The 16,694-nt window shown below is 38.1% G+C and overlaps 1 protein-coding gene across 1 annotated transcript in view; it reads left to right on the forward strand.

Moving 5' to 3' along the window:
- Positions 1-16,158, forward strand: part of LOC134804267 (voltage-dependent calcium channel type A subunit alpha-1) — a 100,259-nt gene extending 84,101 nt beyond the window's left edge. Inside the window, 13 exon segments of the mRNA XM_063777240.1 lie at positions 929-1,111; positions 2,317-2,408; positions 3,289-3,442; positions 4,596-4,723; positions 4,797-4,999; positions 5,097-5,305; positions 9,765-9,883; positions 10,181-10,335; positions 11,659-11,739; positions 12,627-12,817; positions 12,963-13,072; positions 13,533-13,674; positions 13,676-16,158. Coding sequence (XP_063633310.1) covers positions 929-1,111; positions 2,317-2,408; positions 3,289-3,442; positions 4,596-4,723; positions 4,797-4,999; positions 5,097-5,305; positions 9,765-9,883; positions 10,181-10,335; positions 11,659-11,739; positions 12,627-12,817; positions 12,963-13,072; positions 13,533-13,674; positions 13,676-14,026 — 2,118 coding nt within the window. The 3' untranslated portion in view covers positions 14,027-16,158.
- The last annotated feature ends 536 nt before the right edge of the window (positions 16,159-16,694 follow it).

Consider the following 16,694-nt stretch of genomic DNA (forward strand, 5'->3'; position numbering starts at 1 on the left):
TACAATGGCACTACCAGCAAGGTTTGACGGATCAGACACTGGTAAAAAGGAGTTTTCGGATTTTAAACATGATTTTACGAAATATACACGGTGTAACACGAGGAAACCGAATAATTTTAACAGCGTATTCCTGATCATATTTAGAGACAAAAATGTCCTATAGACTTTTTTGAAATTCGCCTAGTTTCAGAGATAATATTAATTAAAAAAAAAACAAGTTTTTATTGTTACATAGTGTAAAAGGCCTTTTGATGGTGATGTTGCTGCTATGGGACGTAGTCTAAATATCCTTATTGATAGATGTCAAAAAGTGACAAGTAACACTTTGCAAAAAGTGGGTTTCACGAAAAAAAAATGTAAAAATCAATTTTAAGTGACAAGTTTACCAATAACATTTATTTTTTATGTACAAATACATTCAAAAAATTGAAAAAACAAAACAAAATATTTTTTTTTTGGCGAAATTGACCTAACGAAATGCGTGGTTAAAATTATTCGGTTTCGTCATGTTACACCGTGTATAGAAATTCAAAATGGCGGGCATTTTTTACAACTTAGAGTATGAATTCATATTATGGTACCTTTCAGATCCTCAGATATCAGTTTTCACAATGATTAGCACAAATTTTCCATCGGACGTACCGTTTTCGATCTAAAAATTTAGGACCAAATTAAGGTAATAACACTATTTCCAGCTCGCTGGTAATTAATTCTTCGAAAAAATTACTAGCTGAACTTCGATTTAGCTAGTAATTTGTAGTCGATTCGATTGGCCTACAAAGACTTTGCAATACTTTAAGAACTTACCTACTTACTTTATTTGTCTTATATCAACTAGGTAGAGGTAATTTCGTTAGTTTTCATTATATTCGGCGGTGTTGATGGAACTTTAGAGACTAGATAGTAGAACACTGTTGACGCTTTGCAGGAAAACACTTTCAACGTCGGTTTCCTCCGCCTGTTTCGAGCCGCGCGACTGATCAAGCTGCTCAGGCAGGGTTACACCATTCGAATACTGTTGTGGACGTTCGTGCAGAGCTTCAAAGCCTTACCCTATGTGTGCCTTCTCATCGCGATGCTCTTCTTTATCTACGCCATCATTGGGATGCAGGTCTGTTCATCATTTCTCTCATATGTGTTTTTATATTGCAAATGTGCCTTTACGGACGTAATAATGATGATGACAACATTTCCTTTCCCAATATTTTAGTCCGGGGAAAATAATTAGTTTGTATAGCTTTTACAGTTGGTATTCATAATAGATACAGTATTAGATTTAACTTGTTCATTGTAATATCTGTATGGTTTTGGGTACTGCAATGCTCATTAGCGATTTTTACAAATTACCTAATATATTAGAAATAAAAATCAACTCAAGTATTACTTACTAGTTGACCTAGTTTAGCTTACAAGTAGGTTAGTAGTGTTCGGGGTGCAAGCTATTTTAGGTCTAAAATTAATCTAGTGCCGTAATTTTACTTTTCCTTTGAAATCTAGTTGCCATTATGATAAAATATCAAATAGTTATTCACAAGGCGTTTATACCGTTTGCTAAGTACTACTAGCGCAGACATTCCTGCCAGATGCGTTATTTTGTTCCATTCCATCTGAACTCAGTAGTTTCATTCCCAAGAGTCATTCCTATTCCATAGGCTAACACGACATGGAAGCGCAGGAGCATTACACTGTAGTAGGCACTGATCATTTTCTAATGGCAGGTTTTCGGAAACATGCAATACGATCCAGACACTGCCATCAACAGGCATAACAACTTCCGATCTTTCGTGGGAGCACTTTTGCTGCTATTTCGGTGAGAGTACAGTACAGCGTAGTGGTGCCAACCGATCTTTTCTGTTCACTTGTCCACTGAGCGGCAGGGCGCCCACACGGCCGAGATTCGTTCTTACAGAGCATGGCACATGGAGTGCGGTGTGGCATCTTGACTCAACTCTTGCGCAGTTGTGCCCAAGACTCCGACACTACTGTCTATGTTACATGTACATACCAATCATGATCATCGATCTCGCATCAACATGTCGTAAACATAGTGTTTGGTCACATTCAAGAGTAGATTTAGCCGATAGTGTTGTCTTCAAATTGTCCTTAATATTGCATCTCATTTTTGTAACTAGTAACCCCTTGTATACTATTGTTTTCGCATTGTACCCCTAAAACATTTTATTAGTGGTAGCAATAGATCATTTAGGTAGAACCAACTTAGTAACTGTTATAGAGCGGGGTGAGCATAGGATGTGTAGGGTACACGTATTTATGCACACAATGCTGATTTTCTGTGTTGTATCTGCTTGGACACAGGTGTTTGGCAATATAGACTTAGCACCCGACTCAGATATGAACAGACACAACAACTTTCAAAGCTTCATTCAAGCACTCATGCTACTATTCAGGTAAGGGACAATACCATAAGGATAATATCGAGTTACATTACATATCTGGGTATTACAAAATTATAGACATAATCAATGTTGCTTTGCCATATAAGACAACTGCTGTGTCAGCATTAGCACTGATCGACAAAAATTGGACTACCTTTTGTTAGTAAAATTTAAAAAAATTAAACAGGTAATATTATTAGGTCTGTGTTTGGCAAATGCATGATTGCCCTCACTGCATGTCGTTAAATTCGGAGTCAAATTGTACCTCCACATAGGTTTTGAGGCAAAATTAGTTTACACTATATTAGAATCACATGCATTCGAAAACTTAAATGTTTAGTTTGAATTTCGGACATATTAAAAATAATTGGTCTACCCGAAGATACCCAAACTATTAACTATTTTTTTTTTCTTTTATCAAAACCGAATCACTGGTTCTTGCGACTGTTGAATGAAATGCCATCAATAATTCATTACTCTATAAACATTCAGAATTCAGTTCAGGGAGTAGAGATACAGGGTTTCGGTTTACTCCACGGCCAAAAGACCCTTGAACTACTGACTAATTCTAATCATTTTAAAAGTCAATAAGATATCTTCTATTCTAATGGCCGTGTGTCTTGGATTTTCCACGATTGCACACATTCTGTTGCATATACAATAGAGGTCTAACAGGGGCCTCATTCGATACGAGAAAGTCACAGAAGCGACATTGTCATATATCAAGTTTAGACAGACGAAATATCAAATTGCAATACAGCCGTGATATCGCTATTTATCACCACGTCACATCTATCACTTCCTCGAATCAAATTGGGTCACTATCCGTAGGTCAAGGGTACTTTGGGTAATCATTGCAAATGCGGGTATTTGTTAGTCACTTGGTATTCAGATGCGCAACGGGCGAGTCCTGGCCTAACATCATGCTGGCGTGCCTCAAGCCGGCAAAGTGCGACGAGAAGGCCGGGAAGAGTCCAAGCGAACCTTGCGGAAGCACGCTCGCTTACGCCTACTTCGTATCGTTTATATTCTTCTGTTCATTTCTTGTAAGTAACGTAATTATTAGTAAAATATCGGGTGTGGCCTGTAATATGAGCAAAAAATTAAACAGTAAGCTGTACTCCTCATACTGACCAACATTTGTTCAGCGACTTTTAAAAATAACTTGTGGTATGATTTTTAATACACTTTAAAGTTTATTCTAAGACGCAATGTATTGCGAATTTTGTTATGTTTAAGGCGTGACAAGCAACGTCAATCACAATGATATGCATACATCGTTATCGCGGGAGCAAAAACAAGCCTGTCACAGAACACATGTAACAGAACGTCCGTTTTGTAAAAGTGGTATATTCTGCCTACACATTTTAAACCTCTAAGATGTTCTTCATATCTAGTATGAAGTTTTCGCAGGAAAAGGTCAATCAAACTCGTATTTCACTATGTAAATGCCTACCTATAAGTCAACATGTCAACTTGAAAACCAAGTTACCAATGTATTTAATTTTTTATATCAGTATTTACTTCTTAAAGTATTTTATGTGATTTTAGTAATAGATGACCACACTTTTATTTAAATTCGATTCTGCTACATTTTGAGTCCATAGGTACATAAGAACGTAACCCAATAGGAATGTCACTTCTGTTATTATTTATTTGTCATAATCTTTCACTACTGTCAAATCGTTGTTGATCCCGCGATAACGATGTATGATGATATGGCGTGGCGATGGCGTCCATTGAAGATAATATTTATTTTGTGTGAAAAATAGGGAGTCTGAATACTTCATAATTTTTAAAGGTTGTTGAACAAAAGTGTCACCGTTTGAGGAGTACAATCTATGTTTTAATTATTTGCTCGTGTTACAGGCCATACCGTGTATATTCTAATTAAAACAAAAATGACCTTATTTTTACTTTGGTCACTCATAAGAAATCGAAACTTCTTGTACCTACCTCACTTTGTTAATGCTAGCTAAGATAAACTTGCGATTCAGACTTAATTGTACGAGTATATTACTCGTAGTCCTCAAACAGACAAACAGTAAGAAACAAATTACGTGTGTATACTTGCAGAACATTTAATTGTAATTGCATGCCTACTACTTGTTTTTAGCTAAAATATATTTATTTTATAACGTAGCCCCAATAAGTAGCGATACAGTCAGAATTGTATTCATGTAAAACGAATATCCACAGATGTTAAATTTATTCGTTGCTGTCATTATGGATAACTTTGATTACCTAACGAGGGATTCGTCCATCCTCGGCGCACATCACCTTGATGAGTTTGTTAGAATATGGGCCGAATATGACCCAAATGCCACGTAAGTTTTTACTACTAATATGTCAGTAATTCCATATATTACTTGTGTTTATTTATGTAATTATTTTTTTCAGCGGAAAGATCCACTTTACGGAAATGTATGATATGTTAAAAAATATGGATCCTCCGCTGGGGTTTGGCAACAAGTGTCCGAATAGGTTGGCCTATAAGAAATTAATTAGAATGAATATGCCGTTAGACGACGAAGGGAAGGTTAATTTTACTACAACTCTCTTCGCGTTGATACGGGAAAATTTAAACATCAAGATGAGATCAGGTATTTATAAATGGACAAAAAGTGCATGAACATGAACACAAAATGAAAAATAAACTAAATGAAAGTTTTTTGTTCACGTTGCTATGTGTTGTTCTAGCGGACGAGATGGACCAAGCGGATGAAGAGCTGAGGGAAACAATTACTCACATATGGCCATTGCAAGCGAAGAAAATGTTAGATTTGCTGGTGCCTCGAAACGATGTACTCAATACAGGGAAAATGACCGTGGGCAAGATCTACGCGGGCCTCCTCATCCTCGAGAGCTGGAGATCGACTAGGTTTGGCCGGAATCCTCAGGGCGTTACGGTAAGTTATTGTGTGAATATTGTATACTGCACTGATGTTTCCGTTCGGTATTTCAACAAAAATGAACTGTTGTTAGGTATATGTCGTAGGTGCGTAGTTCTAATGAAGCCAGAGTAAATACGTGTGGCTAAAGTGTAATTAATGTACAGCATCTTCTGTTCCTTTGAGCCAAATGTAAATATTAAAGAATAGGTAATACTACACGTTAAAGTAGTGTTTGTTGATGGACCCTTATAATTCCCCACATTAGTGTAAAGTTTCTAACATTATAGTTAGTTAAGTATAGTTGATTGTGTTATTTATGTGGATGTATTGTTGTTAAATGACGCTAAAATGGAATTGGAGTTAAATCGAGAATGAGATTGAAAATTTCGATTGGCTTCTTTATATTACAAGCGCTAGCAGAGTACAACAATACAGAGTCACGTTAGTGGAATCGACTCGTACGAGTATGAGTCGACTACATCGGTGGTTTACTTTTCAGGCATTCGGCGAGAATAGCCCTACGGCCAATCAGCCGGTAGTATTTAATATTTTACGGAACGAGACTTTGACTACTTTTTTCTTGCACTTTTCTAGACATTTTTATTTTATCATATTTTATCTCGCATCGTATTTGGAAAATCATACAAAAAAATCCAAATGGCAAATTATGACTTCTAAAGTCATCGCAATAGTAATCCATGAAAGAAATCATACCATGATAGTAGCATAGAATAGATACAGTTGATTTTGGCACCAGTGACGCACTTGATGTACTGTCTCAAATAAACTTGTGCGCGTCAAGCATATTTTTGTCTGTCAAGTGTCCGTCAGGGCTTCGTAAACCACGACATAGTGACCTGTCCTATAGTTGCAAAATAAACGTAGAACAGTCTCATTGTTGGAGAGTTGTTTGGCAGTGTCTAGTAGCTGTTGAATGTCCGACGTAGTGCCCCATTTGTGTCGTCTTCTACCAAGTTGTATCGCTCGCTACTCCTACACCTTCTTCTAATTGTGTTGACTGTCAATTGGCGAAATCAGATGTATTGTTTGACCGTTTTAGGAAAATTTGCATGACAACCATTTGATATTCTGAAAGTGTTTCTTCCTCCAGTAGTTTGAATACCGAATGAATGTTTTATTTTACTTTATCCGATTATCTACATTTTGGCTCAATTAATTTATTCATTGTAGAAGCCTGAAGATTACTGATGAACGAAATAATATGCTTTTCTGCTACGCTCTTTTTGCCTAAGAATGTATAATAGAATGAAAGTTTAATATCGAGACTATTTCGAAAAAGTTCTTACTCATATTATCCTAAGCACTATCCTTCCGATTTCACACTTACGATATCATGAGATACGTGTTCTTTTTGGAAGTAGTTATGATATATACTTTATTATAAATAAGGAAATTTTCATATAAGCGCATGTTGGAGAGAAATACTCAATCCTTCTTCTGATAACAAACGATGCAGTCATAATCTAGCTGCATACCAAACTGCATCTGGCTTCAATATTTTCGCACTAACTTTTCAACTAGCACCATGTATATGAATATATTAAAGCTTTGTAATTTACAGCTCTATCATATATATCGTACTCTTAATCAGTCATCCAACGTATTCACTGAACAGAAACTCTGACATCGTATAATACCTACTAACATACCGTGTTATAGTTGTTTTCTCAGATACCTATACAGCTGTATTCATCTTGACATTACACCACAGATATACAATGCAGTATGCATTCATTTTACAACGTCCATTCGTTGGAATTCTTACACTCAACAACCTTACACTATGACACAAACTAAAGAACTCCAGCATGGACATAAGGTGTGAGATTGCGCAGACTCATGTAGGCTTTAGTTCGGGGTTCCCAACAAAAAAACTAACAACCAAATAGCTTGCATAGATAGTTGTCATGGTTTAGAGACCACATCTGAGGTTCTCACTAACCTGTGTTCCGCGGACCACCGGTTGGGAACCACTGCTTTAGTTAGTTGCCATTGCGTTTGTTGGCGGCGTGTGACATGAGCTTGCGCATATGCGTGTGTGGGGTGGATGTGTGAAGTGGGGTGCGTGGTGCAGAAGGCGTCCTTCTTTAACTGCCTGTTGGACGTGGCGGCGGGACTGGGCCCGGGTTCGCGCGCCGGCTCGCTGAGCCACGAGCCGCCCGTCGCCCTGCCGGTCGCTGCCCATCCCGAGGACCACGACTCTCACACCCTCGCCGACCTCGCCCGCCGCAACACCAGAAAGTCACTCAAGTGAGTATTCGTTATCTAAAGCTACTATTTACTGTTACTGAGATTCAAACCTTGCAAATAAATTATTAAGTTCTGTACGTGAGTACAGGGCAGTTATTCTAATATCTCTATTATAATACAGTAAAATTATACATTTTGCGTTTGCGTCAAATCCGATAGTTCTGATTTTTTGCAGGCTTGTTTATGATGTTGGCCCAATGAATAATCCAAGTTTGTGACCTCGAGCGCCGAACGCAACTTTGTCAAAAATCCAATAAACCGCATTTTCTTTTAGATTAGGGCGATTATAACTCTGAAGTACTAGTTTTTGATTGTAACTTCCTAGGGCGTTTTTAAAGTAGACTATATTTTCTACAACAAGACACTAGAATTGTCTCTGTACATCTAATATTTTCCGAGATAAAGCCTTTCAAAATTTTATAATTTTACATCAGTTCTTAGGCGTAATATAAGGGTTAGGCAAGCAATTTATATGGAATTCATCACCGCCACGAAAATTTAGTCTACTTTAAAAACGCCATAGGAAGTTACTACCAAAAACTAGTACTTTAGGGTTATAATCGCCTAAATCTAAAAAAATGCGGTTTATTCGATTTTTGACTAAGTTGCGTTCGGCGCTCGAAGTCACAAACTTGGATTATTCATTGGGCCAACATCATAAACAAGTCTGCAAAAAATCAGAACTACCGGATTTGACGCAAAAGAGCCAGGTTACAAAATTCGACAAAGTTACTGGATTATTTATTATACGTACGACTTATTTTTTCCCGAAAGTTGGGAGCACTCCAAAAATTTACAATTTTTGTACAGACCAAAACTGCGCCAGATACAAGTCAGATAAATAGTAGAAGTAATAACTTTTGTTTTGTACCCAACTACTAAGTACGAGTATTTATTTATGTGGCTTCTATGGTACTCGACCAATTTTGGTGGGGTGTCAATCAAGTAGCTTTTAGTGACAGGCTACTTTTTTAACCGATATTGAAAGAGGAGGAGATTTTTTGTATGAAGGCACCGCAGTCGGGCTAATGCTTTTCTAACGTTTTGCTTGTTGTGTAAGAAGATGACATACCAACGTAAATTTACATGGCTTTATCTTTTGTTACAGGAACAATAAAAAGGTGAATTCCGTTTTAAAACGGGTCCAACGTTAAGTTATATTTTTGTTGTAAAGCCCTATGATATCATATAATTAGCTATTGTCAAGTGCAAATTGATGTTTACACCAAAATTATTTCTCATCTCGTTCAAGGGGAATTGCACATGAGAACTGAGAAATATCAAAACTATTAATTAGAATGTTGTCCACAAACGTATCGTATCAGAATTATTTATGCTAAATAAACATGTCGATGCATCACCATCTGTCATAGATAGTATATATGTTGTAATTTTATTTTAAAGTTAGAACAGTGGTTTGTCAATGTAAAGGACAGCTAAGCCGTATGTTGGTCCCTATGTTTGTTGTTGATCATTAGAAAATTAATGAAATATTTGTTGTTTTTTAGGTATTTGAATTTGTGGTAAAGGATAATTTAGGGGCTTAGGCCCACTATATGTTTATTGACTTGTATATGTTGTACTTACTAAAAGGATAATGGTTAACGTTTCAAAGTTTACAGATGGTTTTTATAATTAGGTAAACATTTTCAGTAATATAGGATTGTTTTACTAATCAGTAAAAATGTAGTGTATTGAATTATTCGTGATAATATCTCGATATTCTAATAGTGAATGTCTCGTTTGTAACTACATATATGAAGCGAGTAATTTTTTTATGGATTAGACGTTGATAACACATGTTATAATTAGACATAGATTTTTCACTACCGATACATATATACAAACATTACAATCGTAATATGTAACATTACACCACAACATAATATTTACGTATATCGCATGAGTACTGGATCTATATAAAAGCATGCATCGCATGATGATATGTATTAGTTGAAACTTTATATTTGGTAAGTAAAGTGTGTTATTAACGAACAGCACCTTACTGCACGATTTGTAGCATGACGCAAATATTTTTCACTGATCTACTCAATGCATGATTTACTTGAATGTACAAATTTTGTAAATATGGGACAGTTATAGGTATGCTTAGATATGTCACGAAGAGGTGAAGTTGTAAACCATATAATAATTATTTTTGATTGACTTTTAGACTGTGTTATGACCTAAAGTGATTTTATAGGTGTTGGAGTTGCAAGACGTAGCTTCACATCACGCCTCTATAGAGTCTCTGGACGAGGCGCGACTAACGGCGCCGCACACCTACCAAAACGGTCACCACGGCAGGTCTTCCAGTTTGAGGTGAGATACTACATAAATAATTCACATCATTGTGTTACCGTTTATTTTGAGTTATTTCTGTTTTCATTTTATTTTGTAGTGTCATCGAAGAAGAAATTGATCTCAAAGTAATCGTTGTGAAAAACGGTATGTTAGCGTTGCACGTAATAATAACGTCCACTAACAAGTTTCTGAACTAACCCGTTTGTTATTCTGAAGGAAATGCTGTTTCGTGTAATTGTACGTGACATGTAACTGCATGGGATGTCGCATGAGGGGAAACGGGTTAAAGCCAGAGCTAATGAAGCGTGTTTTCAGACGGACGCCCAGTCCGAGGCGGCGTGGCCACTACGGGGGCTACCACCACGACATCGGGTTCTCGGACACGGTCAGCAACGTTGTCGAGATAGTGAAGCACGAACATCAGCGGCACGGCCGCTCACATCGTCCGCCACATCACTACCATCCACATGGTACGCACTTTTCCCTACAAGCTAACAATGCTACACGTTTGAGGTACCCGATTTAGCTTCCAATATGTGGATTTGCTGGTAATCTTACAGACGTCCTACCACACACCTAATACCTACTAGATCAACATAGATATCAGCAAATTTACCGATCGCCATTTTAGCGAAAGTGCAGAAGCTGTGCTCGAACAGCGCATGCATCACTCCCTTTTTTTAAACGTGGACAGTGGCTTCATGCTAGCAAATTGGAAATTGTGATATTATCCAGAAATTTTCTAGTCTTTTAGCTTTTTATTGAGCTGGTTGCCTCAATTGTTATATTATTTTATTCCCGTAGTATATTATTTTCATTTAATAAATAGTAACGATGACATATTTAACCTTTTCTTAGCTTCAATTAATGAATTTAAACAGTTTTGCAAACATTTTTCTTCTCATGAAGGTACTCTGAAAGTTTTGTGAGAAGATGGGAAGTCTAGCTTAAAGTAGATGTAGACATGTTTTGTAGCTGTAGTTATAAGACATTTTATGGCCGAACCGGTCATGCTAAAATAAATATGTTGAATAGATACATAGTCTGTAAATTTTAGCCATACCATACTTAATATCATCACAAAGCTAGTTTTGTAATCTACATATATACCGACTAATAGTTCAAATTAGATATGATCAAATAAAAGCTCATCCATACATGCTCATAACTTGATTGTTAGCTATTCCTATCGTATGTTTTTTTTATCAGGAAATACTTGACATTTCTAGATTTAAGTTCACTTCGCATAGGGTCGGCACCGCCGCCAGCAGATGCAAAAGCGGCTGACTTTATACAACTATTAATAAAATGCTTGTAACAACAATTTTCTAAGCAGATTCTTCTTATTGTTTTGCCTGCTGCATGATATGGCGCCGACTTACAGAACTAACTCTTACCCACCCTTGTTTGCACAAATTTACTTGCTTTTTATAACTACACTAAAACTTCTGGTGCCTAAAGCGCATGCACTTGGCCAGTTTACCTGAACCATGCAGCATGCAAACGCTTAAAGGGCTCTTCTTCACTTGGTCGCTTAGTGATTACAATAGTGTTGCTAACGAAAGTGGAACCGATTTGAGCATTATGCGATTTAGTGACGGTTGTGCTAAAAAGCCCCAGAAATATCCCAGATCCAAATCCGTGTCCATCACTACCCGTACATTTGGTACCACCTTGAACAGACACCCCAAAACTTTTAGAGTCACCTTTGTGAGCAAGGAAATGAGGTCGGTAGTCCGACGGGCATAGGGTAAACCGTGGTGGAAGGTACATGAAGGTATTCCTGACAGCAGGGAAGGAGTGGAGAGCGCCGCACCCAACGACCAGCCTGAGCCAGCCCTCGCGGTCGCCCAGCCCGCCACACCACACCTACGGTGAGATCCACTCGCCACACACACTACACACACTCATACATACCTACACACTGTCCATTAATCCAAACTCGAACATGATAACACACCTTCAAATGTCCGTTCCTCTAGTAACATTTAACTACATAGGTTTTTGTGGTAACAGCTAAAACACACAAAACTGATTTCAACGCACAAGCGATACACCAATATTTCAGTTTCTTTCCTTGCATATTACGACTTTATTCTTATCAAAAGTCACGCAAGCCAACTCAAGCTTTAACACAAAGTTTTACCTACACACATTCCTTTACTGTCCCGGACGATTTCTGCATTAAGTCACTTACGTTTGTCTATATCATCAAACTGAATTATTTTAAATGCCTGTCGAGCATATCTTGCCAAAAATTTGTAAAGCAAAGGGTCTGAATTAAAAATATTTATTGAAATATATACAGTCTATATTGAATTAAACTAAACCTCTAAGACCCTTTGCTAAGATCAGCATTGTGTCTAAACCAAATTAGATTTCCAGTGTCAATATTTTGGTTTCGCACGCATGAAGACGAGTGACAGAGCCGTGTGTTTAGATGACGTGATACGTGATATTTCTAGGAAAATTGTTTGCACATCTGTTTATTGTCCAGACTGTATATTTTCATTACGACCCTGGTTTTTCTTGTTTATTTCGGCGAAACGTTGATGTATTTTGATGTTCGTTGCGTTGCGAGTATATAAGGCGCATTTGCATTAGTCGATGGGTCCGTATAGGGCATTCGGGGACCTTATATGTACTCATTTGTCTATAAAGCGCAAACAGAAAAGAACGCTGTTTTCGCATGCAGGATCCGGGCCCTATTGAACAATGAAAATGGGCCTTAAGTAGAACGTCCAAATTATTCAAAGAACAGTTTGGGCTCCAATAGGTGAAAGAGAGCGGGAGAGGGACCGCGAGTGGCGAGCTTGGCGGGACCGGTCGTGGGAGAGGGACGGAGCGCGGCGTGGCCGCGGTCGGCAGCTCCCGCCCACGCCTACCAAGCCGTCCACGCTGCAGGTCAAGCAGCAGCCACCGTTCACTCGAATCACCCACAGCCCCTCTCATGTAAGTACATATATACTCGTACTTGACTTACCTAATTGTATGCACGCAAGAGCGTGTTTCACTGTCAGAGTTGAAAACTACATGTAAACGTACAAAACGGGAAACTACGAATTTCATCGACATTAATTTGGTTGGTTTGTTTCAGTTATCATTGAGGCAAACGGTGCGGGACCCGGTGGAGCCTTTGCACGATGAGTACGAGTATGGCCGAGAAGTAGAAAGACTGATACACCGAGACTATAGATCTAGAGATAGGTAAGGTACAATTCTAAAATTATCTAATAATGCAAATGGATCGAGTCAATGAAGAAAAAGGTATATATCTAAATAAACCGAGGGTAGAAAAAAAGTTATTACTAGTTCTCACCAATCTCATCACACCCAAGTGCATGATGCCTATATCTTGCGTCTTCTGTTTTTTGGGCCCACCAGCAAGCATTTTAATTTGACATACCTATCTAGAGAGGTGTTAAAATTTTATAGTACCTATATGTATTTGATAGGCTCGCGCTTATTGGTGCGCACGAAATGCACTGCGAGTCGTAACGAGATGCATTGCAAGTCATGTCAAAGTCGTAAGTAGTTGAGATTTAAAAATTTAGAATCGGCCTCTTATTCCAGTCGTGGGGTTTTAAAGCCTCAAAACCGAGATCGTACAAAAAAAGAAAGAAGACGTGAGTATGTTGAATTACAAGTTGTACGTTTGTTCACATAGTATTTGCAACAGACGCGGGCGGGGCTACGAGAGCGAGCGGGGAGGGCGGTCGTACGAGCCAGTAGCGCCGCTGTCGTACGAGGCCGCGCTGGCGCTAGGTCGCGGCGGCGGCGGCACGCGCGCGCTTCCCTCGCCCGCGCCGCCTTCGCGACTGCCCAACGGGTACAAGCCGCGCGCGCGCCACTCCGACTCCGACGAGGACGACTGGTGCTAGCGGCGCCGACGCGCGCGCTCCCAGAGAGACGTGCGCGCCGCCGCGGTCCCCGCGACTCACGCGCACACCTTCTGAAGCGTCGCGCCTGGCCCGACCCGCGACAACACGCCTCGAACGATCTCGTTTTTTACTCGGCGACCGTGTGTATATAGACGACTTACGTTGCTCAGGATTTTGGACGTCCCTCCTGGACACGGCGGACCTCCGCTGCGCCCCCTCCCGGCGGGCCTCCATGAGCTATATCCAAATTCTAGTATTTACAAAGTTTTGGAAAATTTAATTTTTAATTCGCTAAAATTTTACTCTTTAATTTATATTACGATTAAGGTAATCGAAGTATGAAACAGTGCCAGACAGCTCGTTTGCGCTAGGATTTTTACATAAATGAAATTATTAGTCTGTATTGTAAAAGTAACTTTCTATATCATTAAATTTGCACTCGATAAAGTCCACGTTATATCGCCTCGCGCGGCGGCGCGCCAGGCACTCGGCGCCGGCGCCGTGCGCCTTCCGCGCCGCGCGTCTACATCTACAACTTAGTCGTTGGGAAACACTAGCAATTCATCGTCAGACAAATTAATACTAGTATTGTATAAAATATTTACATAGCAAATAATTTTTACTTAGTTAATATTATACCTAATAATAACATTTTTTATTGAATTTGCTGTCCTCCCCCAAGTGCTTTATACGTTATTTAAATTTAATAAATACAATTAAAGCTAAAATATGAATTGTATATGTATTGTATTTCATTAAAGATGTCATTTTTAAATTAAATTGGGTAAAATTATAAAAATTATGTACTGTTATCATTTAAACAAGATTACTCTGAATGATTATTTATATTATATGTAATGTTGTGAAGTTAATTATATTCAGTGTTGAGATTGTTTAAATCATCACACACTAGGAGATTCGTAACCGTTGTAAGCATCGAGCCGTCGCCATAGTCGCGGACGCCCCGCAAGCTGCGAGCGGCGCGGCGCGCCCGCCGGTCCACTACATTCCAACCTCGCACACTCGAACATTACACACCAACCAAATGCTGAAAATGAACGCCACTAGAATACTTAACTCGAGGGTCGCACGTTTGCTTCTCGATTCTGGAATTTTAAATTGATACTTCCATATTACATTTAATACAGTGACGCCTAGTTATCTAAGGACAATTAAATACAACCTTATGTTTGTCAGTTTAAAAACGGTTCGCATAATATAAAGTTCCTTGATCGAGATCAGGTGTGGCGTATTTTAATTAGCAACGATAACACGCTGCTAATTAAAACTACTGAAGGAAACCTGCGTCACCATTTCTTTACAATCAGGGTCAGATTGGCTCACTAATAATTTACGATATAGAACTATTTAATTGTAAACTAATAACTTTATTGCATGTTGTAATTATTCGTTAATGATCTACAATTTAAATGAATGAGTATTTACAATCGTTTAGCCAATTCTGCCGGTTGTTGAGACCCGTGCGTGACGTCTTGGTGCGAGACCGGCTTGACTGTTTTTACTAGGATTTTAAATTACTTTAGCATTTAAGGTTTTTATTCCACCTAAGTGTAGGAAGAGTCCAGGGGATAAACGTTTAATAATAAAAATTTTATACCTTACGCTGTCTTAATAATAATATCCATTAATTGTTATCCTCCTGAAGCCTGAGCCCTCCGTGTGGAGCATGGCGACTACGAAATGTAATACCCTGAACAACAATCGGACAATGAGCAAACCGGCAAGTGCAGTAAAGTTGACAGTTAATATCTAATGCATAATAGTATAAAATGGCTTTAAAGAAATATAAAGAGTTCGGACTATTGAATACAAACATTTTATAAAACATTAATGCCATTTCCTCATTGTACAACTATTATAAAACAACGTGATCGCGGATAAAGCGAAATAAAAGTGAGAATATAATTACTATCTACCGACGATTCGCAGATGTTTAAGTGACACCTAGTGTACGCCGTGTAGGCATTGTTAGTTACTAGTGGCTGTTCATCTAAATTGTTATTCTTTCTTGCAAAAAGTGCAGACTCATTGAGTGTATAATTAGTCTATTGGCTAGCAAATAATTTAATTAGTTAAGATTTTTAATAAGTAAACATCTCAAATGTTTGTAATAATCGTACGCCATACAAGAGCGGACAAATAATGGCAAAAGTCTGTGTGAGATATTTATTAGTGAGAATTAAATACCTCCAAGCCGATCCTTTCACCTCGAAAGAACATGTCATAAGCAATAAACATAGAAAGTACGCGTTCCGTATAATATTATGCTATTGCCTTATCGTCGCATATAACACGACTAATATTAATCATAGAATATATTTGGAAGCTAAGTACGCCCCTGCCATTGATGACAGATAATTGAGATAATAATTAATAAAATTATGGATAAAGGCTTGTTTACACTTTGGTTAGTGTTTAGTGCGAGGTCATACATTTGCTACTTGCACTTAGTAGCAAATATATGAACTAGCACTTAATACTAGTCAATGTGAAAACAGGCCATAAAACTAAGTGACTAGCATCAGTTTAATATAATATACCTACCGGCTTGTTCTAGTGCGTTACAGTGGGTCGTTATAATGAAAGAAATCTTCTTTTCTTAGGAATGTCAAAAGTACCTATAAATTACAGAGTAAATAGTAACATTGCTAGTATAGCATTTAGATATAAATAGGTACAATACTTACATTGTGTATTATGAGCGGTAAATAAGAGTTTACGAACAAGTAATGTTTTTCATCACACTTGTGAGGAAAAAACTAAATGTTAAGCGAATTAATTCTTAAATACGGTAACATTTCAAACATTTTTGACAGGTTAGGCATCGAAGGCACAGATCCATCCGGCATTCAGCCACGATTTAAAATTGTGTAAAAATATTCCAAACGGCTATTAAATAAATCAAATTAAATATTTTTTAAATACTA

This window comes from Cydia splendana, chromosome Z, assembly GCF_910591565.1.
Source record: "Cydia splendana chromosome Z, ilCydSple1.2, whole genome shotgun sequence".
Taxonomy (NCBI): Eukaryota; Metazoa; Arthropoda; class Insecta; order Lepidoptera; family Tortricidae; genus Cydia; species Cydia splendana.